Below are 24,335 nucleotides of genomic sequence, written 5' to 3'. Positions count from 1 at the left end.
CAGGGAAACATTTTCTTTTCTGGTGCCAGTCAAAGTCAGCAATACTGAGCTGGACATACCTTTAGTGCAGTTTCCATTTTTGTGACTTTATGTTCCTGCTCATTTTTATACAGGAGTTTAGTGTGTTGGCATACCTACTGATCAGTTTGTGCTTCATAGATGTGGCTCTCACCTGCTGACTGCTATGCATTTCAAGTAAGGCTTTCTTAGCTGCATTGCCCCATGTACAGGACTGGCCATAAGCCAAGAGGCTCAATTAGTGATTTATCTTTTTTCTTTTTGGGCATCTAGCTGCCCTGATCTTTCTGCAATGGTGTTTTCTCCCCACTGACTTCACACTGTGGGACTGGAGAAGTGTTTCCTTAATTTGGCCCAATTGGCATTTAGCCCAGGTAAGTGAGAATATTTAAGAAAAGGTTTCTGCAGTATCTGAGGCACTATTGGGTTGAGGACACTCTTTAGCCACCTTCCATGGACTCTGCCTTTGAGGGGTGGGTCCTTGGAGAGCCTTTAGACTTGGCATGCTCATTGAGGTGAAAAATGGCTGAGAGTGTGTGTCAGGGAACTGCCATCGATTCAGGAGGGAGAGAGGAAAAGCCGAATGGATTATAGAGAGCCTCTAAGGATCGTGGGAAGCAGCTCCTCTTCAATGGAGGAGAGTAACGACACCTCCAGTGGAGAGGAGCTGTAGGGTTCAGAGGAGGCGAGGCGGTGCCAAGACACCTTGCCTGGGCAAAGCGGGGAGGAGAGGGGTCCTCCGTTACCCACGACCTCCTTGCGCAGTAAGCTTCCACACAGAGAGGGGAGGCACAGACTGGGCGTCAAGAAATTACTTTGCTGGGGAAAGTTTAAGAACCGCCCACTCACGGATTCTTCCAGTGAATGAGCCAGCCACAGGAGAGTGGTGCTCTGGACAGATAAAGTTTATTTTAGCAGCTAAAGCAAGGCTTTACTACCAAGTAGGCAGTTATTTGCCTGCTTGCTCTCGAGCAATTGCTTGGAACCCTTACAGTGTGCATGTCAGGTGAACATACCAGCGGAAGCAGATTTAAGGAAGTGCAATGGGTTTGGTGACACTGGGCACAGAGCTTCCGAGATGCCACAGCTTTTATTTCGAATGGAGCACAAGAGGCTGGGGTGCCAAATTTTTGGCCCCTGAAATTTGAGACCCCAAGATCTGCCACTGACACCAGGGAGGGAGAACGCTTTTAAAACCTTGCTGAATTACCACAGCATGTGGTCATAAACATGCCCAGGAGGTGGGATGGATATGTTATGTTTTATTATCACATTTTTGTTATAAGGTGTACATTCTTTGTTTCTTCAGCTTGTATACTGCCTTGAGTATTGTAAGCTAGAAAGACGGTACAGTGGGGTAATCCAATCTGGGGTAATCTTTCTGCTTCCTGGAACACCACAAGAAATTACTGGGTAATCTGACCCATCACTCTGACAGTACCATGACCAGATGCAACATAAGGCAGTGCCAGAATTCTTGTGCAGAAGAAGAATCCAGTTTGACACAAGTGTGAAAACCTTCACCTGCTGAATTTCCCTTTATTACCCTACTATGAAAAACACAAGAGAGTTCTCGCCTTCAATTCAGGACATTTTAATCATAACCTCTACATTTGCTTCTGACAAAACACAAAATAGATACAAGTTCAGAAAGGTGGAATTTCTGGTTTTGGAAGTATCTACAACCTTTGTCATCTATCTTTTTCAGAGGCGGTTTAGGCTTCTCCAGGGTTATCTGGAGGATAAGATGAGGAATCTGATTGCATTTCTGCAATTAGCACCACATCTAGTTTCGCCCTCAGAGAGGTGGGATTCTGGCTTCTAAAGGATCTGTGACTTTTGCAATCTGACCAACACTTCTGACAAATGGAAAGAAAAACCTACAATTCTCCTGGACCAACACTGCCCCTTCACCTACTGCCCCTTCACCTTCAAAAGCATGGCGCTGTACTCACTTCACTAGTTTTGGCAGCAAAATCGCCACCTTTTTGACTTGCTTTGCAGAGGTGACTCAGCCTACTGAGCCTTATCATCATGAGTTCTTTGCAGTTTAATATTATGTCACAGTGACATCTCTGCAAGGAGCTTTGAACTGGCAAGGCAAGCTTCCCCCTCACACAGTGAGCACAATTTGGACAGTGAGTGCTTGGGACTTAGGCTCTTTTTGTGGTATTTTGGGGGGCGGGGGGAATACATAGAATTAGTCAGGAAAATGTGGCCAGCAGCAATGCATTGCCACTTCCAGGGGCTTTTTTACTTAAAACATTTCAATGAACACAGCAAACACTGTGCTTTCTAGCTGCTTCAAGTGGCTGGAAATAGTTTTTAAGAAGAAAGGGGGAAATTGACAGAAAGCCCACAGACTGCCGTGTTAAAATGAAGAGGTGGGGTGAATAAAAATAATCATTCCCAGAAAGGTCTATAGACATGCAATCTGATTTGAATGCTTGTGTTCCAATCCGGGCATGATCATTAAAAAAAAGAGAAAATGAAAATGAAATCCACTTTCATCCCTATTAGTAGTTGGGCGATATATTAATATAGCATCCAAAACCAGTTTAAAATCTATATTGTGCTGTCGGTTTCATAATTTTTGACCTGGTAATATATTGTGAATCATGATGTGTGTGCGCACGTGTGCCATGCAAAATCACAATGGGGGGAAAACCATGAAGCCAGCCAATGCCTCTACATAGCTCCATCCTTATTTCAGACATTGTGATATATCGGTATATTGCAATATTTACCTAGGGATATTTTGCGATGTTGAAAACCAGATATTGCCAACAGCCCTATTTGTAGTTAAACTGAAATCAAGAAGCCATATATACTTGAGAGAACAAAAAACCCCTCAATATAATCTGCAGAAGAGAGCAAATGTTTATAACAGTATATGAGGGGGGGAATTAAAAAACACATACACACACTGCAATAGTTGATGATGTGGAACATTTTATTAAGTGCTAATGAGCCCATGAACAGTTGACTGGACATTAGGGATTGAAAGGTCAAAGGCTCTTCTCTTTTGCCATGCTAAGAAAACTTTTAATACCTGATATCTAGGGCTATTACCCTTATGTGAAACTGAGAGGTGTTGAATGAGTGAAGGAAGGCACCTCGCAGTACTCCTGTTCTACCTACTACAAATATTCTGGGAGCCACTGACCACATTCTTTCTGCTTATCTTTTGTCACAAGATCACACTGAACGTCTGATGGCTTTCATTAGAGGACAGACATTTTTAGCTGTGATCTCCGTGAACAAAGAGGCTAAATCCATATCTTTTGCAGCTCCAACCAGCTGGAAGGTGAAGTTCTGGAGCAGAATACTGAAGAACAGGAAGAGCTCCATTCGCGCCAAGGCTTCCCCAACGCATGCCCGCTTCCCTGGCAAAGAAAAAGAAGGCACAGCTAACCAGTAACCCAAAAATCTACACAGTGAGCAGGAAACCTAGGACTCAGCTCCATTAGTCAAAAAAATAACGTTTTGAATGTGTTATAAACATGCAACACCAGATGGTGGTGGAGAGCAAAAATCCTTTTCTATGCAATTAAATCATATAACAATTTAATTTCTGACTTATTTATAGCTTTATATTTCCTGTGTGCAGATCCACCCCTAGTGAATTCATGCAATGTTGGTTTGGGGACTGGAAATACTAATGCACCCCCAAAAATGTACTGCAGCTAGAGTATAATATATTGAGTCACATTATGGGAAAAGGTGAGGAATACTAAAATCAAGACTAAAACTAAGAGTAAGACTAAGACTAATAATATTATGATTGGCCTGACATAGAGATGGGGAAACATGAGATTCAGTTCACATTTAAAGTTCAGTCTATCAAATGCACCCTTTCTGAAACCATATGAGAACGGAAACACAACCAATCTTCAAAAGTTTCACTTGTACAGATTTTCTGATGCAGTTCTCCAACCACAGAATGGGAGGAATTTAACTTCATGTTTTCCAAAGATTCCAGTTTATTTATCCTTTTCTAGCCCCACACTGCACGCACAGTGACTCCTGACCCAGATGTACTTTAATTTTTTTCAAACAATATCATATGTTTTTGTGCCATCCCCTACTCACAGAAAATACCAGGGAGGGAAATATAATTACAAGACTGGCATGTCCAACCAGGGAATGACTTTATAGGTCTCTCATTTTACTTCAAATCACAGTGCCTTTGTGAGGAGAAGCCTATTAGAAGCTGGACAGAGGGCACTGCCTCCTTTTAAAAAGTGGTGCATGCCATCAGCTTACAACAGGGTCCCATGTAATCCTTCAGGGAAATTGCAAAACATGGGGTCTGTTGACAGTTCAAAACAATCCCAGCATCAATGGAAATGATGTTGTTTCACTTCCTTTCCAGAGATATTGTACAGAAGAATAAAAGGTTGGTGCTTTGTAAAGGTAAAGGCAAAGGACCCGACAGTTAAATCCAGTCACGGACAACTCTAGGGTTGTAGCGCTCATCTTACTTTACAGGCCGAGGGAGCTGGCATATGCCTGCATACAGTTTTTCTGGGTCATGTGGCCAGCATGACTAAGCCACTTCTGGCGAAACCAGAGCAGTGCACAGAAATGCCATTTACCTTCCCGCCACAGCGGTACCTGTCTATCTACTTGCACTGGTGTGCTTTCGAATTGCTAGGTTGGCAGGAGCTGGGACCGAGCAATGGGAGCTCACCCCGTCGCGGGGATTCAAACCGCTAACTTCTGATTGGGAACCACAAGAGGCTCGGTGGTTTAGACCACAGCGCAGCCATATCTCTTTCCTTACACTGTCTCTTGAAAGAAAATGGAAATGGCATTGTTTGCACAGAAGTTACCACAGGCTCGTATAGTTACCTGCCGAAAAGGGTATTAAGGCATCTTTCTTCTTGAACTGGCCTTTCGCATCCAAGAAATGTCCAGGATTGAACTGTTCTGGAGACTCCCACTGGAGAGGGTCACGGTGCACAGAAGTGAACATTGGAGCAACAGCAGCGCCCTTCAGGGATAGAAGACGGCAGATTTACATTTTTGGTCTCAATTCATGACTATCTAGGAAATAGCCATACTATGATAAAATGATAAAATGGGGATGCTAACTTAGAAGAATGGGCTTCCACTAGGGATGAGCGGATTTATTCTGTTCCACTCCTGTATTAGTCCACAAGTACACACTGCCTTACATTCCACTCCAATCAATATGACCAGTAGAATTTCTTTTTTAAAAATTATGAAATTGAAGCATAAACAGCTGGCTGCATCTATCAGCTCCTTTCGGGGACAGAGGGATCATTATAGTTCTGTTCTGTGACAGTTCCACCAGCATTCAGTCATAATTCTGCTCTATCCCATCAGAGAATTTCTGTTTTAAAACCTCACCAAACACTAGCATTTATATTCTACATCTTTTTGTATGCACTTTCCCCTAAAACACACATTTATGTACCCATTCTCAATCTAAAATATATTTTTGTGTGCTTTCTTGTGTGCTTCTGTGTGCATTTTCCCACTAAACAACTAAACCCATAAAAGATACATTTTGTATGCATAGTTCTGTGAAATACTAATTCCGTTGGTTCATTTTAAGATGTGAATCGAACAAACAAAATTCTTCTCTGTCACTAGTTCCTTCAGTTCATTTGCTTAGGCCAACAAAATCACTACTGATCTCATCCCTGCCTCCATGAGGGCAATTCCAGGGCCCTTTATATGATCAGTTCCTGAAACTGCTCCATTTCTTCTCCACAATTATCATGACAAAATGCTGGGCCATCATACCTTAGGGATGGTGAACCCCCTGAATTTTGTATCACAAGACATTGTACGCGGAAAGGTCTCATTATTTAATAGTGGGTATCGTAGAATCTCATGGATAACTGCATTGGTGAAAGGCATCCTCACACGATCTTCCATGCTAGGGGCACGGGTGGCACTCGTCACCTCATCAATTTCCTGTTGGACTTTTGCTGTAATGAAAAAGAGATATTTCCTGGATTCAGATTCTGCTTCTCATCTGACAGAGTGAAAACCTTGGGCACTCTCCGACATAATGAAAACTCATGCCAACACAAATTCTCCTCTTGAGTGATTTCCACTCATTCCTCTGTGCCAGAGCCTTACCACCTTGTTGATCTCCTGCTGGACTTTTCCTGTAACAAATATCATTTGGAAAATGTGCTTCCAGAATTCTGAGGTCCCTCCTCTTCTGGCAATGTTCCTACCCCTGGACATAAGTGCCATTTGAAGACACCAGGGAGCCCTCAAAACCCTTTTTATTTTTTAACATTGAGGGGAGGTTCAGGCTGATGCAGAATGCTAATGGAAACCTCCTAGTCCATGGGATGTCTTTTCATGTGTGATTACTAGTGGAGCCCATCATAGTCCCATCCACTTTAAACTTCTCTGGGGTATCTGAATACCTTGAATATGTGGCAACTTAGACATCACCATGAGGCCAGAGATCAAGAAAACGCTTGTGCTTCCTGTCCCAGCCGAAAAAAGGCTAAACACTGTCATGACAAGGTTTTCAGTTCTGAAGATGTCACTCGCAGACTTTTGTTCCTATGAGGCAGAGGGAAAGGGGGTGGGGAGAGAGAGAAAATTTCACTATAAGGAAAGATGGCAAAATGGAGACAGCTTAGCCTGTTCGAATGAGCATCATGGGTGAAACAGAGGGGCACTCTGGTTGGCCTGGTATCCCTTCCCCACATGGACTAGGACATAACTGGGCACCCATACTGGTGCAAATAAATTTTTTGACCCACATACCTTCTCAGACTTGATAAGAAAGCAGTCAATAAAGTCACGGATGTTCTGAGGATCCAGCGTCTGCCTGTGTAGTTTCACATTCTCACGGATGAAATCACACAACTCATCAGTATCAGAAAAAATCTTTTGGTGTCTTCCAGGAAAGCAGTCCAATATTTTGGGGACAGCAGAGTACAGCTGAAATGAAGATGACACACACAGCCTTAAATATTGTAAATCCATCTTTTTATACTATGCCACAAAGATTCTGGCTGAAAAGTGATAAAGCAGTTGTTTTTAATCACTTATTTTGGAAATCCAGCAGGAACTGTTGAGCTTCTGGTTCATTTTACCTCATTCCTAAGGGCTAGGGATGATGGGGCTTCCCTTGAAAATGACTCAGAAATGTCAACTGGTCCAAAATCCAGATTACTGGTTCGGGTTCTGTTTAAGTCTCACATAACCTCTGTTATAAAGCAGCTGCACATGTGGCCACTTTGGCTCTGGGCCTGGTTCAAGGTGTTAATATTAGTTTTTAAAGCCCTAAATGACTCAGGCTCCAACTACCTGAAAGACAACTTCCTTTCCTGCAGACTTCCTCGGGTGCTAAGAGTGGCAAAGGGGACCCTATTAGTTGTTGCACTGCCCTCAGAGGCTCATGGTCCAGAAAAAGGTATTGTCTGTGGCAACCCTTCAGTTGTGGAACTTCCTCTACACAGAGGTGTGCCTGGCCTCTTCATTATACAGGATTTGACGAATGCTGAAGACATGCCTTTTCACTCCGGTTTTTGACATCTGAGGTGTATATAAGCTGTTTTCAACCGTTTTTAACTTTGTGTTTCAATTGTTGTAACCTGCCCTGGGACCTTAGGGTGAAGGGCAGAACAACAAGAACAACGACATCCTGGGTAGCTTGTTTTAACTGATGATCTAGGCGTGGCTCCCCACGCTTAGCAACTCGTCCCACCAGGATACCTCTATAGATGTACAAATGTGCCTCAGTCTGTTCCAACACTCATTCTCACTTTCAACTGGAATTTCCCATTCTCCTGCAATTGGTGCATTTTGCACAAGTCTTTCTTCTATTTTGTCATCCGCTAATGTGGAAACGTCTGCCATTTTTAATGCATATCATATTGCACAATAGACAGACCTATCCCAGTAATCAACAATTATTTAAAATTGAAAAATGAAACAAGTAAGGCTCCTGCTGGGACAGAAATTTATGTGGTTCCCTTTACTGATTGTGAAGTTTTATGAGGGCAGTAAATTTCTGGGGAGCAGTTTGTGATTCATAGCAACAATTCTCCCTTCCCCCACACCCTCATGGCTCTTTCTTCAGTAGCTTGGGTACCATTTTCTTACATTAGGAAAAACCTGTATGCTGCATTGTACTGGGGTGTTGTGGGGATGGAAACTGTACGGTGACATCCATACAAAAAGTGTAGCCCCTGTTGGTGACTGCCATTTTTTGTGGTGGCAGCCATTTCTCTCTTGCAATGTTCCACAGTTATATTGTATCCAGAGGGAAATGGTAGTCAGGCAACTAAAGGGGGTGGGGAAGCAATGGTAAAGTAAAGGGGGGGGCAGGAAAGGAAAGGGAGATCTGCTGCTATTAGTAAACAGCCCAGGTAAGTCTTCCAACTTTTCTGCTGCCTGCCTTGCTCAAGGGTCCAGTTTCTCCCCTGAAATCACTGGAACTTTGGGGGACCACTAGGGGCGCATCAGAAGATGGCTGACAATAACATCTCTCCGACCCACACGAGGTAAATTGGAGGCTGTGATGGGAGTTAATAGCCTCCCTACCCCCCCCCCAGGATTGTGGTGGGGGACTGCCCTTGCCACCCCCGAATTTGTGGGGATGGGGGCACTAGGCACAATGCCCTCCTGTGGGATTTCGGCACTCCTGGACGCCGTCTCTGATCCGTGCCACTAGCTGCAAGAACTTCAAAAGAAACAATTTGGATGAAGCGAATGCACATATTTCAAGGAAGAAGGGGGAGTAAAGACTGCTAACAGAAGAGATCTCTGATAAAACAAGACGAGTCGGAGGAACAAGTATAAATCATGAGAAGATACGCCAAGACTCGGTATGGCAAAGGGACTGATGGGGAAGGTGGAAAAAACTTTCCTTTCTTTCCTTTATGTGATTAAACAAGAATCCCCCCCCCTCATAAGTCAGAAATGTCGTTTTAAGGACTTAAGCTGTGGATTTAAGGCTGTGTGGAGATAAACTTTCGAACCGAAGCATGTTTTAAGAAGAGCGTGGAATGTATAAGGGCTTTGGAATGACACAGTTAAAAATTCCATCGCCATATTGGGAAGTTCTGTCGGAAGACTTAAGTCTGAGAGGAGAAATAGAGAAATAGAGCTGTTTTTATATTGTGGGTGAAACTCCTCAGTGGGACTTAAGAACGGCAGTTCTGTAATTAATGATGGAAAGAGCGCTGTTATCTATGAAGGTGATGATATATGGAAACCATCTCGATTTGAGGATTGGAAGAACGGAAAAATTCACACAGGATTATTATTGGTGTTTATCGGCTTAAGGAGACTATCAGAAGAAAAAAGAGAAATTATATGAACAAGATGTGATGTGGAAACAGCAAGATAAGACTGGATAGAATTATGAACTTTGTTTGGACTGATTTGGACATTAACGCAGTGGCAAGAAGATGATCAGAATCCCCCTTCGGATCTTGAATTATGGGTCCCCTCAACAAAATTCAAAATTCGGCTTTGTAATTCGGAATTTATGTGATGTGATGTGATTTGATTTGATTTGATTGGCCGGTTAATAAAAATTATTTAAAAAAAAAAAAAAAAGAAATCACTGGAACTTTGTGATTGTGTCAATTTCCATCTCAATCCTGTCGAAGACATTTTCAGAACATTATTTTCATCTGATAGTTAGGCAGGCACACATTTGTGAACCCTTTGTGCCATCGTTCATACTCCCACAAGCTAGGTTTTGTTTTTCCTTTTCATGGTAGAAAGGAAAATGTTTGCAACACAGAAGGAACAACCTACCAGTCCCAAGAAAGTTTGAAAGAAGGCAAGTTGGTTCTCTATAATGCGTTGGTGCTTTAGGAAGGTCTTGTCTGCGTAGTCAAAGCGAGTCCCAAAGACGACTGATGAGATCACATTGGAAACAGCGGATGTGATTCTAGCTGTCGGATCAAAGCCCTGTCCTGTAGGAGGAACCAAAGACAGTCAGCAAGGCCTGATGAAAGTGGACCCCACCATCTTCAGACCCCAATACAAAATTAACTCTAAAAACTGTTTAAACAGCTTGAACCTGGTAGATTGCATTTCCATCAGTCCTAAGAACCAAATGTTAAAGAAATTAAAAGTAGTAGTAAAGTGCACAGCTGTACCCCGACACCGACCTGATGTGAGGCCTGAATCTGGGTCCACAAATTGGCTCTGACCCAATATTCAGGGCAACCTGGGCAACACTCAAATTGTATCCAGTCCTAAGTCAATTCAGGGGGCTGTGCTAATTTTTATTTTTATTTTTAAACTCTAATTAAACATAATTTTTGGGAGGTGAGAGGCAGAAAAAAGAGGCACTGGGTTTCTTCTCTCCCCCCACCCACCCCCGCCACCTACCCCATCCATAGTCCAAATAATGAATCCCGCCCCCTCATTTCTCTGTCATAACATTCCGCTTAATTAACTCATTTGATGCCAATTCTGCTATTATTGCCTGCAGCAGAGTTTCAGTTGGCTCACAAGGCCATGTTGACACTAAATAAAAATAAACCCAAGGAATGGAAATGTGTTGATGATTACATGGTACAAAGATGCTCCAACCAGAATCTATTGATGAGCATAGACTGAGCTCACAAAGACAAGAATTATGATGTTGAAGATGGAATTTTGAATAAGTTAGTAAGTATAAACACATTAGTATTACAGTGGTACCTCAGGTTACATACGCTTCAGGTTACAGATGCTTCAGGTTACAGACTCCGCTAACCCAGAAATAGTGCTTCAGGTTAAGAACTTTGCTTCAGGATGAGAAGATAAATTGTGCTCTGGTGGTGCAGCGGCAGCAGGAGGCCCCATTAGCTAAAGTGGTGCTTCAGGTTAAGAACAGTTTCAGGTTAAGTACGGACCTCCAGAACAAATTAAGTACTTAACCCGAGGTACCACTGTATTAGTAAATAGAATCAAAGAAGCCATGCATGGGGGGGGAGGGGAGTCACAAGTGTTTATGGGAAAAGGTGTAACAATAGTTGATTAAATGTGGATATACAACTGCAATGTTAAAGGCGAAGAATACATGACGAGTTTTATTTATAGTATTTGAATATTCAAAGTTATGTGTCTTACCTATATCATTTGAATATGTAACGTATATAATTAAATAAATAAATATAAACCCAACAATTTTCACTGAAACAATTTGCACACAGTATAATCTTCAGTGTGCACACCTAAGAAGTGTAGGTAGACTGTCATAGGCATTACTGGATTAGTGGAAAATATTAAGCTGGAAGTTCAACACATGAGTTGGGGTTCACATGAGCGTGCAGAGAGTTGAAAGTACAAATGGGAAAAGCTTGCCTCTCTGCAGCCACTGAGCCCGACAGCCACATATTCTAACTATGTCAAAAGCTTACATACTATAGGTGCCCATTCCAATATACCGGTACAATCGAATAAATGCCCTCTCCTTGCCCTGGGATAGTGCTTTCTCAGTTTTATTTTTTAATGAGCTAGATTACCTTTTGTAGCCGCCAGTGCCTCCACCAGGCAAACAGCTTCCTCCTGCACCCTCTCAGACATTGATCTCTTCCCCATTCCAAAGTCTCTCAGTGTCATAACCGTGAATCTGCGCAGCTCTCTCCATTCTATGTCACTAGAGTTGACTATCCCTGGGGGGGAAAGAGGTGAAGGTCATTTTGTCAGTTCTTGACCTAACAGGAACCAGCAGGAAGTTTCTACATGAAAAGGTAGTTCTGGTGCTTTCCACTTTAAAATTATATCCCCATTTGTAGATACAATCTGGCAACTAATTGTTGCCCCCAAGAGCCCAGTCCTTTGTTGTGTAAGGGATTTTTGTTTCTTTGGTTGAATAAATATGTCCAGTGCTACATAACAAAGTAAATAATGGATGGTAAGAGGCATGGCATCACCCCCTTGCCTGCCTGTAGCCCACACTGTTGATTGCATAGGGGACAGCTTCCCTGGATCTTTGGGGGGAATTGATTTTCAAAAATGGTTCTTTGGAGAAGCGGGCCACAGCAAACAATAATGCCTTGCTTGATAGTGTTTGTCTTTCTTTCTTTCCTAGACGTGATGCTTATTATCATGGTTATACAAATAGCAGCTACAGAGAAGTCTGAGCAAAACTGGGACCATGGAGGTTAGACTCTCTCTACATGCCACCATGGTAACAATAATCACCTCTCTGAGGTTTCTAATTGCCTCTTAAAAGCTCTCATTGGTGCACATGGGGAACAAATTGCCCTGAAATGCATATACAGCTTTAGAAAGACACTTTTTGATGGCAAGTAGAGAGAGTCAAGCTTCTCCTTCCCATTGTCTATGGCCCCAAGATTACTCAGACTTCTTTGTGCTGGCTATTTATGAACAAAATGTTATTGGTACTCACACAACTAGTTTGGCCCTGAATTGGGGACTGCATTACAAATCAAAGTAGAGCTGAGCTATACATAAAAAATAAGAAGAAATAGCCTACCACGGCCTTTGGTCATTCGTTCACTGATGGGGCTGCTAATACGCCCACCAAACTCTTCAGCATGATCCATCAGAGCATCTTTTACCACATCAAATCCACAAAGCACGACCATAGGTTTGGGTCCCATCCAGACAGTGAACATAGGGCCATATTTCTCAACCAGCTGAAGACACAAAGACAGTGTTATTTAATTAGGCAGTGAAACTTCCACTGGAGTAATTATCTTAAGGAACGGTTGCAATATCTCTTAGGGCACCTGCAGCTTGTTTTGTGCGGGGTTTTGCAGGCATATGCTGCAACATGTCATTGATGCAGTAACAGTGCATTAGTGGCAGAATTCAGCTTTATTAGTTGTTCTGCAATGCATCTCAGTATTATTACATTATTGCCATCTAGAAGGATACATTTATTTATTTCATAAAATTTACATCTATGCATTGTATATACTGGAATGCAACAAAAGACACATACACCTGAACATTTGGGCTATTACTAGCTACAGTATTTGAACAGGAAGCTATGGGACGTGCACTGACTGGAACAAAACAGGGTGTCCACCTCAGGACTTTTGCAAGTGCAAACAGTATTCGAAATGGGATTGTGTATAACTACTCCAATGTCACCATGAGTACAGTACAAATAATCATGAATGCGCAATAAAAAGGACATCTGGATGGCTCCTGGGAGAATGGGCTGCTAGAACGCTGTTCTTCCTGAATGAGGAGGAACCGCATTTAGAACTGCCTCCATAAAAGAAAGAGAGTCTTGTGAAATCTTATATTCAGCCCCACCAACTTCATCAGGTGTTTGATTCACTTTAACAGGTATGACACAGCAATAGGTATCACATCATACATTTCAGTATGATCAACCACTGCTTCATATCTCTAAAGCATAACCATATAATTATGTCCAGGCCAATCAATGAATACAGAGCCATGCTTCTTGACATGCTGCCTGGTTCTGCTTCAGCTTGTTATTTATCACATTTGGGGACAACTGCCCTAAGTGATCTTCTAAAAATTATTTAGGTTACAGTGCAATACTGTTATGGAAGTATATTGGAATTTACTCCCATGTGACCTACCAACCACAATCAGGGTTTTAAAGTATGCACAGAGTCTCCATGAGTAGTGGAGAGCTTTTCACATGTTATAGGTATCATGCAGTGGAAGGGACAGGGCTTGGCAATGTGCCTACACTACCTTTGACTGGTTGTGTTTACACATATACCCGAATGCAGCTAGCTTGCAACTTAATGGTTTCAGAATTCCATCTTGGAAACCACCCTGTGATCGGCAGATGATGAGCAGTTTAGAAATTTAATAAATAAATAAAAAAGTAAAAATCTAATGTATATTGCTGCTGATGTGCTTTTTCTAAATGAATATTGCTATTTATTGTGAGTCCTTCAGTTAGGGTGCCTCCGGACTGTCTTTATTTTGCAAGAAGGATTCAAGCACATACCATAATTTTGGGTCTGTGCAGTTAACATAATCCTAGTGCAATAAATCCACTTTAAAAAGGAGGACTTTTTGCTGTTTTGAAAGCGATGGGGAAATACATTGAAAAGCCTGGGATGAATAAATGACTATAAGCAACCTGCAAGTTAACCAGGATGAATGAAGAATGAATGAATGCTCATTATCATAGAACCACCCTGAAAGCAAATCAGAACAATTGTTCAATAAAGATATAACTTCTTTTTAAGTTTTGTGCAAGCAAATCAGAATGAATGATGAATGCTGAATAAACCAATGGTCTGGAGGGATCTTAAGTTGATTTAGGGAAGCTCTAAAAAGCATGCAAAATAGACACATGCCAACAGTAAAAAAAAAAAAAACACCTAGTAAAATCAAGTAATAAAAAATGCAAATAAAAATAAGGAAAGAGAAGGGAAGCAGAAATCTGGGCCTTTATTATAAGGAAGAATGGAAAAGTATATAAGCAAAAGAGGGAACAATTAACCTTCTGTCCTTCCTCTACACATTGCTTCATTCCAGACAATGGTTGTTTATGCCGTGCCACAGCGACAAAGGAACAGAGGGAAACCGCAACAAGAAATGGATTTACCTTTGAATAGTTTTTGTTCAGAGGCATGACATCTTTCTGCAGCAGGTTCCCCAGGAAGAACCAGGGAGTGGGGCCTGGAGGTAGCTGACTTTTCTTCTTGTACATTTTTGAGGATGAAAAAATGAAGATGAAGAGAACCCAGAGAAGGAGCAGAGCTCCTGTTACAGCCACTTCCATCTTCCTCTGAGGCTCTTCTTTTGGTCAAATATATCCAGGAAACTACTTAAGAAAGACAAGGTGAAAACACAACTGCTTATTAGAACCCCAGCCAAACCCCAACTCCAACCTTCTCCAAATAATCTTAGTTCCTTTATTTCCAGTATGTGTTCCATTAGGAAAGGTGGGTTAATCATCCACATAAGCTCTAGACCTGGGCTGAAAATAGGTTAATTTCTATGCTCTTCAACATCAAGGTTGCGTACAGACTTACATGTAACTGATATGAAAGCTCATTTCCTTTAACACAACCATTAAACACAGTCGTACCTTGGAAGTCAAATTTAATCCGTTCCTGAAGTCCGTTCAACTTCCAAAATGTTTGAAAACCAAAATGTGGCTTCTAATTGGCTGCAGGCAGCTCCTGCAGCCAATTGGAAGCCACAGAAGCTGCGGAAGCCCCATCAGACGTTCAGCTTCCAAAAATAGTGCACAAACTAGAACGCTCTCTTCCAGGTTTACGGCATTCAGGAGCCAAAATGTTCGAGAACCAAGCTATTCAAAAACCAAGGTCTGACTGTAATATATACTTTTAAACCATAATATCCACATTCAAACACAACCACCCGCCCAGCACCGACAACCTCACCCTTTTATCCATCCATGGGCATCCTAATACCAGTAAGGATGATACGCCAGACCCCTCTGTGAGTAGATTCCTAGTCAGATCTGAGCTGGCATCTCCCGATTTCAACCAGCGTCAAGAAGTAATTGATCTACTTCGCAGGAAATAAATTCTGGAAATGCCACCAAGTTTTGACTGAAATCAAGTGAGCCACGCACCCACCCTGAAAGGAAATATATAACTCTCCACTGCCTTATCTACCTTTGTCAAATGTAGTGCAGCAAATCATACGAAGACTGAATAAATTGGGAGAGCTTTCATGGCCAATGAACAAGCCGACCTGAAAGTCACATTGAACCTGCCAGTCTGGATGAACAGGAAGTGTGTTACAACACAGATAGTGAAGCAATCACCCTTGTGAAAAGAAGCATTAAATTAGACTCCATGGTACAAATAACCGATGTGCAATCCATATCTGCTATTGAAAACATTGTCAATATTTGATGCGTTCATCCTTCATTTTCAGTCACGTTCAGTCACAAGTCTCTTACCCGATGCATTTTCCAGCTTGGACATAGGATATGGATGAAGGAAACAGAATATTTTTTAATTAAGTTAATATATTTGAGAAATACTTATTGTCATGCTTGCCTCTAGAACATTTTCGTATCAATTAAAAATTAGGGCTAAGCTTTATTTGTGGAAAAACTCCTGAGTTATCTGTCAGGGAACTGCCATCGGGAGAACTGGAGAGGAAGAGACTCACAGAGGCTGGCAGAGACTTGTCAGCTGATGAGGGAACCAGCAGGGGGAGAGAGGCAGTTCCAAGGGATAGTGAGTCGGAAGGAGGACTCAGAGACAATTCCAGCGAGAACAGCGAGGAGGTTTCAGGACCTCCTCTAGGGACACCCACTCCTCGCCGGAAATTGTCACGTAGAGAGTCCAGAAGACGTGTTTCCGTTAAGGAGCTTTTATGCTGGAAGAAATTCCGTAAACGCCCACTGTCGGATTCTGCCAGCGACTGACGGAGCCATGTTTATGGGGCTCCGTTACAGACAGTGGTTTGTGGACTTAGCCAAACACTGAGGGATTAGTAACTTTACGCACAAGCAGCTCAACATCCCATCACAGCAATCCGACAGTCCCTGAAAGCAGCTTGTGCAGAGAAAGCATCATGAGCAACCCAGCCGTAACCGGAGCTGCAGGAGGAGCTGGAGCCAGTCCGAGCCTGGAAGAAAGGTACCGGGTGTTGGAGGTCCAGCTAGCGCTGCAAACGGCGAGACTCGATGAGAGGAGGGCTCAGGATGCAGAAAGGGCAAAGGCCCCCCCACAAGGAAGAAAGATGCCAGGATTGGTGCAGAAGTTTGGGGGGGATCCCAGGAACTATCAAGCCTTTAGGACAGAGATGCAGTATGCTCTTAATCTGCAGTTTGATGACTTTCCCGACGAGGAATCGCGAGTGGGGTTTGTGGTTAGCCATCTCGAAGGGGGGGCTAGAGACTGGGTTAGACCCCTGATGGCAAGGCATGATGAAGTCTTGAAAGACGCATGGAAGTTTTTTCGCGCCATGGACCTGATGTTTTCCAGCGAGATTGAACAGGGAGTGGTGCGCAGACAGTTGATGGCTTGTAAACAGGGGAGCCGATCTGTCCGTGAGTACTGGACTGAGTTTACTATGCTGATACACAAATTGGGGTGGGATCTATCAGCGGAACCCATTCAAATGCTTTTTGAAGAGGGACTTTCTTCGGCTGTGAAAGATGAACTTTCCCGGGCGCCCAGGGCGGAGTCTATGGACCAGCTGACCAAATCAGCGCTGACCATTGGAGCACGCCAGGAGGCTAGAGCCTTGGAGAAGCGGGAAGGGAAAGGGGAGCGTTGGAGGGATTTCCGCATTCCAGAGATTCCGGAGCCAACTTTCCCGCCCGCAGAGCCGATGGAAGTTGGAACAGCGCGCGCGCGGGCAGTTTCAAATCCCAGTGAAGGGCGGAAGAAGGAGGGGAAGAGCCCCAAGAAATGTTATCTCTGCCAGCAGCCAGGTCATTTTGCCAGGGTCTGTCCACAAAGAAAGGAATGGCAAGGGATGGCAGGAGCTGTTGGGGGGAAGGAGGAGGAAGGGCAGGACCAAGTAAAAGCCAGCGCCTGACTGCCACCATCAGGGCACAGCAGTCAGGCGAAGGAGCAGTAAAAGTGCCCAGGCCTGAACCTCCGAGACCAGCCCTAGTGATAGAGGTGTTGCTAGAGCTGCCAAACGGACATCCCTTAAAGATAAGGGCGCTATTGGACTCAGGCAGCTCCTGTAATTTTATGAGCAAGGAGTTTGCAGCAGAACACCAGATACAGACTATCCCTTTAAGCAACCCCTTGCAGGTGACCACGATCGATGGGAGAGAGCTGTTGGGAGGAGAAGTCAGCTTACAGACCGTCCCAATGGTAATGAGGGTAGCCAGGCACACCGAAAGAATAGCGTTCAATGTGGCCACCTTGGGAGGGGCTCCCATTATTTTGGGGATGAGCTGGCTAGCGTTGCATGATCCGCTAGTGGGTTGGCATCAGAGAGTGGTCTCCTTTGGGTCAGCACATTGCCTAGAACATTGCAAAGAGGGCAAGGCTCCAGAAGGGGCAAGAGCCTTTCTAGCAGGAACAGAAGTAACGGACAAAAGAAAGGTTCCCAAACAATACACTGACCTGAGCCAGGTCTTCAGCGAAAGGGAAGCAGACAAACTACCACCGCATAGACCCTTTGACTGCCAGATCAATCTAGTCCCTGGAGCCCAGCTCCCTGTGGGCAAGCTGTATGCCATGTCAGACAGGGAAATGCAGGAGTTGAGGGAGTTTATTGACAAAAACCTGAAGAGAGGTTTCATCAGAGAGTCCAGAGCGGTGGGGGGCAGCCCAGTGTTTTTTGTGGACAAAAAAAACACGGATAAACCGAGATTGGTCGTGGACTACCGGACCCTAAATGCCGTGTCGGAACCAGTGGCTTTCCCTATGCCCAGGATTGATGACATTTTGACCAGGGTGAGGAAGGGAAAGATTTTTACTAAACTGGACCTGAGGGGGGCATACAACCTGATACGGATAAGGGAGGGGGATGAATGGAAGACAACAATGTTCACCCCTCTAGGGGCTTTCGAATATGTCGTTATGCCTTTTGGATTACAAGCAGGCTCAGCATGTTTTCAATCGTTCATGAACCACGTCCTGGGACCTCTGCTCTACAAGAATTGTGTGGCCTTCCTAGATGACGTATTAGTCTATTCAGAGAATGAGGAGCAGCATGTAAAGGACGTCAGAGAAGTGTTGAGCCGACTGCAAGCAAACCAACTGTGGGTGAAATTAGAGAAGTGTCAGTTTCACACCAAGGAGGTGGAATTCCTGGGGTACCACTTGTCAGACAAGGGATTAGCCATGGATCCAGGCAAGGTCCAAGCGGTACTGGAATGGAAGACACCGAAAACGAAAAAGGATGTGCAAAGATTCTTAGGGTTTGGGAACTTTTATCGGAAGTTCATCAAGAACTTTGCCCACTTAACGGCTCCCATCATGGACTGTCTCAGCAGCAAGAAGAAGTTTGTTTGGACGGCGGAAGCGGAGCAAGCATTCGAAGAATTGAAAAAGGCCTTCGCTTCGGAAGAACAGCTCCTGCATGTGGATTTACAAAAACCCATGAGAGTGGAAACTGACGCATCAGACCGGGTGGTGGGGGCGGTGCTTCTTCAGCCGGGGAAGGATAAGTCGGAGTGGAGACCGTGTGCCTTCTTCTCGCGGAAGTTAAACAAATCCGAGAGGAACTACACGGTATATGACCGAGAACTACTCGCCATTCACGAAGCGTTCCAGAAATGGAGACACTTACTAATTGGTGCACAACACAAGGTGCAAGTATGCACAGACCACAAGAATTTAGAGTACTGGAGAACGGCACGAGTGCTCAACCAACGGCAAGTGAGATGGGCACAGGAGTTCTCCAAATTTTATTTTGAAATTTGCTATGTGCCAGGCCCAGAAAACGTCAGGGCGGACGCTCTCCCACGCAAACCAGAGTATTTGGAGGGGGAGGGAGCACCCGAAGAGAGACATATCATCCCAGAGGACCGCTGGGTGTGTGGGGCGGCGTTGGTGGGGCAAAGGGAACTGGTAGAGGAGACGCAGAATGATGAATACGCCCAGAATAAGCTCCGAGGTCTAAGGAGGGAGGGAGAAAACTCCGGAGGTTTTGAAGAAAGAAACGGGGCATTGTATTACAAAGGGGCACTATATATACCCGAAGGGGAATTGAGAGGGAGAGTACTCAAACAGCTGCACGACAACCCCACAGCAGGGCATTTGGGCAACACAAAACCATGTGGTTGGTTACTAGGGAATTTTGGTGGCCCAGGGTGAGGGAAGATGTAAGGGAGTATGTAAGAGGGTGTGACCAATGCCAGCGAGCCAAGGGAGAAAGGCGGGCGCCGGCGTGCTTGTTAGAACCGTTGCCCACACCAGAGAGGCCATGGGAGGCGGTATCGATAGATTTTATGACTGATCTGCCGAAATCCAAGGGGAAAACCGCCATACTGGTCGTAGTAGACCTGTTAACTAAGATGGGCCACTTTGTAGCTTGCTCACATGCAGTCACGGCGGAAGAGACAGCTAAATTGTTTGTAGAACATATTTTTAGACTGCATGGCGCCCCCTTGAGGGTGGTCTCAGACCGGGGCAAACAATTCACGTCCAGGTTCTGGAGGAAGCTCATGAGCTTACTGCACGTGGAGGTCAATTTTTCGACTGCCCGGCACCCAGAAACCAACGGGCAGGCGGAAAGAGCAAATGGTATCCTCCAACAATACCTGAGGTGTTATGTCAATGACAGAGAGAACGATTGGGTGGAAAAGTTGGCGCTGGCGGAATTTGCCTACAATAATGCGGAGAATGTGTCCACCGGGATGAGCCCCTTTTTGGCTAATTATGGGTGCCACCCCAGGGCATTTCCAGGGGGAGGAGGGGAGAGATGGAGCGTCCGAGCCGCCGAACAGTTTGTAGAAGAAATGGAAGCGATACATCGTCAACTCCAACTCAACTTAGAAAGGGCCAAGGAACAATATAAGAAGCAGGCAGACAAGAACAGAAGGGAAGGTGAAACCATAAGGGTGGGGGATCAGGTGTGGCTGTCAACCCAAGGATTGCCGTTCAAGGGGGGTTGTAAGAAATTGAGACCCAAAAGATTGGGACCATTTGAGGTCATTCAACAGGTTAACCCAGTGGCTTTCAGACTCCGGTTACCGAACCACATGAAACTGCACCCAGTATTCCACAGGTCATTGCTGTCACCGTATAGGGGGGGGAATGAAGGGGTTTTCCCACGGGGACCAGTCTTAGAAGAGAGGGAAAGCAGCAACCATGTGGCGGAAATCCTCGACTCCAGGTGGAAGGGTCATCAGGTGGAGTATTTGGTGGCGTGGGAAGGGGAACCGGAGTCAGAAAACACCTGGGTGACGGCAGAGGAAGTCAATGACGAGGTCTTGATTGAAGCGTTCCATCAAAGGTTCCCCAGGAAACCTCAGTCAGTAGCGAGGTTCCGGAGGGAGTACTTTGGCACCACCGACGAGGAGGAGGAATTGGAAGGATTCACGGGGTCTGAGTTGGAAGAAGGAGTAGATTCCGATGAGGATGAGTACTTAGAAACCCGAAACAGCAACCGGTGGAGGAAAATGTTCGAGACTTCGGAAGATGAGGGAAGTTCTTTCAGGGGTTTTGCTCCCTCGCCTCCCGCAGAGGAGGGGAAAGGAGGGGGTGAAGGGGGCCCTGGAGGGGAGGTGGATGTCAGGGAACTGCCATCGGGAGAACTGGAGAGGAAGAGACTCACAGAGGCTGGCAGAGACTTGTCAGCTGATGAGGGAACCAGCAGGGGGAGAGAGGCAGTTCCAAGGGATAGTGAGTCGGAAGGAGGACTCAGAGACAATTCCAGCGAGAACAGGGAGGAGGTTTTAGGACCTCCTCTAGGGACACCCACTCCTCACCGGAAATTGTCACGTAGAGAGTCCAGAAGACGTGTTTCCGTTAAGGAGCTTTTATGCTGGAAGAAATTCCGTAAACGCCCACTGTCGGATTCTGCCAGCGACTGACGGAGCCATGTTTATGGGGCTCCGTTACAGACAGTGGTTTGTGGACTTAGCCAAACACTGAGGGATTAGTAACTTTACGCACAAGCAGCTCAACATCCCATCACATTATCTTATTGTGCCTTAAAATATTTATGCTATCTCAACAAAACATGTAACCAAACTTAGCAAAACACTGTCGTCCAACACACAGCCCAAGGGTCACATGCAGCCCTCAAGGTCCTTTTTGGTGGCCCTTGGCAACATTTGATGCCCCCCCCCAGCGCTCAAATTCTTTTCTCAAAGCCAGGTAAGCAAGGCGCTGGGCTTTAGGAAGGAGGCATGAAGGCCGGCTCTGACAGGGTCCCAGAGTCCTCCTGTCTCCATCACAAAGCCTAGTTAGTGCTTTTCCAGCTTTGAGAAGGAAGTGAGGGGGCTCTAGAATGCTGCCAGAGCCTTACGCCTTGTCCTTCCCAAAGCCTAGCACCACGCTTAGGCAGATTGAAGTTTGGTGGGGGGTTGTCAAATTTTGGGCTCACTCGCTCCTGCTGTGCTGCATGGCAATGAGTGACCCATAGATTCCATGTTAAAGTACTCTTGCAGCCCTCTTGCAATCAAAAGTTGGACTACCCTGGTATAGAACAAGATCATCCATGAACTACAGATGGGTAGGGGAAGAACTATTTTCTTGCTGTGAAATTTAAATGAAATTGAAATTTAATCCAAGCCAGAGGAAGCAGGAGAAAGTTCAACTTTCCTCTCCTTCAAGGGTTCTTCGCCTCAAAGGTATTCAAATTCAGCTGGAGAAAACTTTTTATTGGCATCTATAGCATTAAGTAACAGGTAGAAATGTACTCTGTCAGTTCTTCCATGCCTGTGGTGAGAAAACCTTTCAAGTAATTCAAACTTCATTAGGCACATCTTTTCCTGCATTGTTTCGACGAATGGAGGTGGGGGAGATAAGAAACATATTTTGAGCAAAAAGCCCAAAAGGCGACTTCCTTCTCTCCACATTCTTCTGCTGCTACCCCACCCCCGACCCCAAGCAAGTAAACATGCTGACCTGGGCATCTTCTATATAATTATCTCTCACATCCTTCGTAGCTAAGCACAAGTCCCTCTGGCAACCCAGTTGTGTAAGAATAATCAGTCAAGAGAATAGACATATTCCTTTTGAGGGTGGGCGATAGCATTAAAAGTAATTTTTAAAGGCAGGAAGAATAGACAGAAAGTATGGCATTTTACTTAAAAAAAAATGAATTGGAACAGTTGTGTGGCATGACAACATGACCCAGAGACAAAAGGACAATTCTAAAAAGCTTATGATGACAAGAAAATATATCAAGATAGACAGTCCTTACAGACCCTCCAAGTTTCCCTATTTTCCAGGGAGAGTCCTTAGGATGTCCCTATTTTCATCAGAGAAAAGTTGGGGGGTATGGAGTTATGCAGCCCCTGGGTCATGGAGATGTAACTTTACAATCTTTAGAAGGCATCTGAAAGCAGACTTGTATAGTTTTATTTTGTTTTTATATGTGTTGGAAGCCTCTCAGAGTGTAGATACTTGTCCAGGATGGGACACGGTTGCACCACATAAAAGATTTCCCTCTTGCAAGAATGCTTAAAGCTCATGTGTACAGCGCACATATGTGTGGATTTCTTGAGACACGTGTAACAATTAACAAATTTTGAGCTGAAGTGTGAGTGTGAGGGACTGGAAGAGCTAGTTTAATGGCACTTATTTATCTCTTAGAACAGGCATAGGCAAACTCGGTCCTCCAGATTTTTTGGAACTACAACTCCCTTCATCCCTCACCACTGGTCCTCTTAACTAGGGATGATGGGAGTTGTAGTCCCAAAACACCTGGAGGGCCACGTTTGCCTATGCCTGTGCTAGAACTACCAGATTTCTCCCAGCACCCCAATCCCAACCACACATATGCCACCAACCCCAATCAGACCTGGATCCATCAGGTCACCTGCCGAAAAAGGTTTTATTATTTATTTATTTTTTATTTTTGGAATTGACCCTTCTCCTCCAAGAAATGACCGGGTTAAACTTTTTTGGAGTCTCCCAATGGTGAGAGTCAAAGTGCAAAGTTGTGACCAGTGGACAGCAGCTCCCTTCAGGGAGAAGATGAAGATTACAGTACACATAAATATAATAGGAAACAGCTTTCTTTCATGAAGAAAGAAATCACTGTCTCTTTTGTCAGAAAGTGATTTCTAAAACCGGTTCTCTTGCATAAAAACAAGTCGCTGCACAGCATTCTGAAAAATCACCATGAATGGGGTTGAAGTGGAGAATCACCATATATTGTATCCACACTGTCTGGGACTTTGGGAGATCAAGGCCATTCACATGATGATAAATCTTCCCATTTCCCTCTCTGTAGTAATCTGATCAATCCATGTGTGAAACACACCTGAGGGATAATGTAACCCTAGAATTCTGTACGGCACATTGTGTCCTGTGGTAAGCTCTCAAGGCTCTCTTCTTCCTATCGTTGAACCTCATGGACAACAGCATTGGTATAGGGCATCTTCACCCTATCTTCCATGCCAGGGACATGGTTGGCACCTCCCACCTCATCGATCTACTGTTGAACTTTTGTTGTAATAAAAAACAACATTGAGAGCTCTTTTTCCAGATTTCTGAAACCACTACACATCTGACACAGTGAAAACCTTCAACATTCTCCAACTGGAAGGAAAAGTAAAACTCAAGCAAATTATCTTACTGACAGGAGCCCATCTTTTAACACTTCAATTTTGGCTTTTTAGTTTAGGAAAATATTTAACTGGAGGGCATCCTTATGGGTGTTTTAAAAACTTTGTGTGGCATGTAGAACAGAGTGGAAACTTTATGCACTCCCCTCACACAATACATTTTTATTGATTGATTGAATTTATATTCCTACTCTTC

General features: G+C 44.3%; 1 protein-coding gene across 1 annotated transcript in view; it reads right to left on the bottom strand.

The window, feature by feature from the left end:
• Nucleotides 1-2,953: 2,953 nt before the first annotated feature.
• The window catches only part of LOC310754208 (uncharacterized protein), a 38,836-nt gene continuing 17,454 nt past the window's right edge, over nucleotides 2,954-24,335 (bottom strand). The window contains exons 10-19 of the mRNA XM_083595835.1: nucleotides 15,588-15,692; nucleotides 14,546-14,739; nucleotides 12,473-12,635; nucleotides 11,496-11,645; nucleotides 9,793-9,953; nucleotides 6,784-6,960; nucleotides 6,435-6,576; nucleotides 5,794-5,981; nucleotides 4,873-5,014; nucleotides 2,954-3,404 (exon numbers count right to left, since the gene is read on the bottom strand). Of these exons, the coding sequence (XP_083451961.1) occupies nucleotides 3,217-3,404; nucleotides 4,873-5,014; nucleotides 5,794-5,981; nucleotides 6,435-6,576; nucleotides 6,784-6,960; nucleotides 9,793-9,953; nucleotides 11,496-11,645; nucleotides 12,473-12,635; nucleotides 14,546-14,739; nucleotides 15,588-15,692 (1,610 nt within the window). The 3' untranslated portion in view covers nucleotides 2,954-3,216. The remainder of the gene's footprint in view (nucleotides 3,405-4,872; nucleotides 5,015-5,793; nucleotides 5,982-6,434; nucleotides 6,577-6,783; nucleotides 6,961-9,792; nucleotides 9,954-11,495; nucleotides 11,646-12,472; nucleotides 12,636-14,545; nucleotides 14,740-15,587; nucleotides 15,693-24,335) is intronic.

The sequence above is a fragment of the Podarcis filfolensis genome (genome assembly GCF_964270895.1).
Source record: "Podarcis filfolensis genome assembly, chromosome: 2".
NCBI classification, from domain to species: domain Eukaryota; kingdom Metazoa; phylum Chordata; class Lepidosauria; order Squamata; family Lacertidae; genus Podarcis; species Podarcis filfolensis.
This window is presented reverse-complemented; position numbering and strand designations above follow the sequence as displayed.